The sequence below is a fragment of the Myotis brandtii genome, unplaced genomic scaffold (genome assembly GCF_000412655.1).
Source record: "Myotis brandtii unplaced genomic scaffold, ASM41265v1 scaffold64, whole genome shotgun sequence".
Classification (NCBI taxonomy): domain Eukaryota; kingdom Metazoa; phylum Chordata; class Mammalia; order Chiroptera; family Vespertilionidae; genus Myotis; species Myotis brandtii.
The window spans coordinates 349,811-352,180 of record NW_005370460.1 but is presented as its reverse complement, the minus strand read 5'-3'; the positions used below and the strand labels follow the sequence as shown (position 1 = coordinate 352,180).

General features: G+C 48.6%; 1 protein-coding gene across 1 annotated transcript in view; it reads right to left on the bottom strand.

The window, feature by feature from the left end:
* NDUFS2 (NADH dehydrogenase (ubiquinone) Fe-S protein 2, 49kDa (NADH-coenzyme Q reductase)) overlaps positions 1 to 2,370 on the bottom strand; it is an 11,940-nt gene that overhangs the window by 6,044 nt on the left and 3,526 nt on the right. The window contains exon 2 of the mRNA XM_014528515.1: positions 2,068 to 2,334. Coding sequence (XP_014384001.1) covers positions 2,068 to 2,334 — 267 coding nt within the window. The remainder of the gene's footprint in view (positions 1 to 2,067; positions 2,335 to 2,370) is intronic.

The following is a 2,370-nucleotide window of genomic DNA, read 5'->3' as shown; positions in this document are numbered from 1 at the left end:
TATTTAAAAAAAAAAGAATGTTACAATTTAATTTAGGAAATAAGTACCTGTGAGAAACTAGTAACACAGGCCAAACTGACGAGTTACCAATTCAGTGGCTCAGCCATGAAGTATTTGAAGGGAGGGAAAAGCACTGTGAAGACCTGAGCTGGCTCTTAAGTTCAAATGACTCGGAGGCAGAGAGAAGAGACTGCCCAGGTGTGGAATCCACATGGGTCAATCTTGACGTAAACAGTGTTTCTGGGACTCTTACCTGCCCCGAGGCAGATCAGTATTGGCTACTATTTTGTTTAAATATATTTTGATTGATTTCAGAGAGGAAGAGGGAAAGAAAGATGGAAACATCAATGATGAGAGAGAATCACTGATCGGCTGCCTCCTGCAATCCCCCCACTGGGGATTGAGCCCACAACCCGGGCATGTGCCCTTGACCGGAATCGAACCTGGGACCTTTCAGATCACAGGCCGACAGTCTATACACTGAGCCAAACGGGGTAGGGCAGTGCTACTATTAATAACAGCACTATGGGCGATTTGCCATGTGCCAATCACTGCACTAAGTGGCTTCTGTTTTTATTGCCTCACTGACTCCTAACAGTAGTGCTGTGAAGGAGGTATTTTATTCACTGGTAAATAGAGAATTGAGATTTAATACCAGAGCCCAACTTTTAAAGCAAAATTCTTCACTGTGGGCTTTGTGGAGTCAGACAGATCTGAGCACAATTCCACCTGTGTGTCCTTGGTCAAGTTTTAATCTCCCTTCACTATAATGTCCTCGAAGTTGGGATAATACTAGTATCACTCTCAGAGGATTGTTGTCTGTACTACGCGAGATAATGCATACAAAACACATAGGATATGTAAGCACCCAGCTATTTTTACTGTGAGATTTCTGAAAAGTAACTGGAGCCCTAGCTGGTTTGGCTCAGTAGATAGAGCATCAGCCTGTGGACTGAAGGGTCCCAGGATTGATTCTGGTCAAGGGCATATGCCCGAGTTGTGGGCTTGAGCCCCAGTAGGGGGCGTGCACAAGGCAGCTGACCAATGATTCTCTCTCATCATTGATGTTTCTCTATCTCTCTCTCTTTCCCTTCCTCTCCGAAATCAATAAAATATATTTTAAAAAAGAAAAGGAAAAGTAACTGGAAGTGCCTTTAAAGGTTTTAGAGCATGAGAATGATTGACATGGTAAATGGATCTTTGGGGACAATGAAGGCCATGACACCGGATTAGGATAGCAGGTCAAGGCAGGAGCCCAGTGAAGAGACTCCTGAAACAACCAAGGTCTGACACAAAATACATCTGGACACAAAGGGGAGAGGTGCCCTAATGTACATGAGGAAAGAGCTGCAGGGCTTGGTGACTTACTGGGCACAGACGGAAGGCAAGAGAAAACTGAGCCAAGGTGACTAAACAGTGTCAATTCTGAGATTAGGAGAAAGCAGTGCCACTGCACCAAATCAAAAAGTCAAAGTGGAAAGACTGGTTTTCAGGGAGAAAAAAAAAAGTTTGTGTTCAGGAAGGTTTCCTTTGTGTGACTGGGAAAGCCACCTTGCCCAGCCAGGCAGATGGGAACATACTGTCTACTGAACCTCTGGGAAAAGTTGAAGCTAAAGATATAAATTTGGTGGAGTCCGGCCGCACGGCTCCGTGGTTGAGTGTTGACCCATGAACCAGGAGGTCCCGGTTCAATTCCCGGTCAGGGCACTTGCCCAGGTTGCGGGCTCCATCCCCAGTGTGGGGTGTGCAGGAGGCAGCCGATCCATGATTGTCTCTCACATCGATGTTCCTCTCTCTCACTCTCCCTTCCTCTCTGAAATCAACTAATATATATATGTATATATAGAAATTTAATGTCATCTTTAAAAAAATCCTTGGTAGGGACCTACTATTTCCTTCTCCTGGAATGTTCTTCTGCTCTTCTGTCTCTAGGTGACAAACACCTACGATGGTCACTGTGACTGTGTTTGGTGAGTTGCATGAGAAAGAAGCCGAAGGGCGACGGCTACAGCCTGCGAAGACCGAGCTCAGCAGCACAAGTCAGGTGGGCAGGGCCCTGGCACTCACCATTCCAGGGTGGAGGCTTCCAGTGGGCTGTCTCCTTGGTGGGGTACATGACCGCTCCCCCAAACTGCTCGGCCCACTCCACATCTGGCTGCCACTGCCGGGCACCTCTAGGGAGTTCAAGGCACAGGCTGAGCAGTGCTGGTTCCTGTTCCCACCCCCCTCGGGGGCAGGCCGGGGAGGAGGCCTGGGTCCTTCCATGCCGAGCGCCGGGCACGGGCTCCGCAGCTCTGCAGAACCAGCTGGGCCCCAGACGTCCTGTCCCGACAGCTTATTCCAGAACCGCTTCACCCAGCGCCCCGCTCC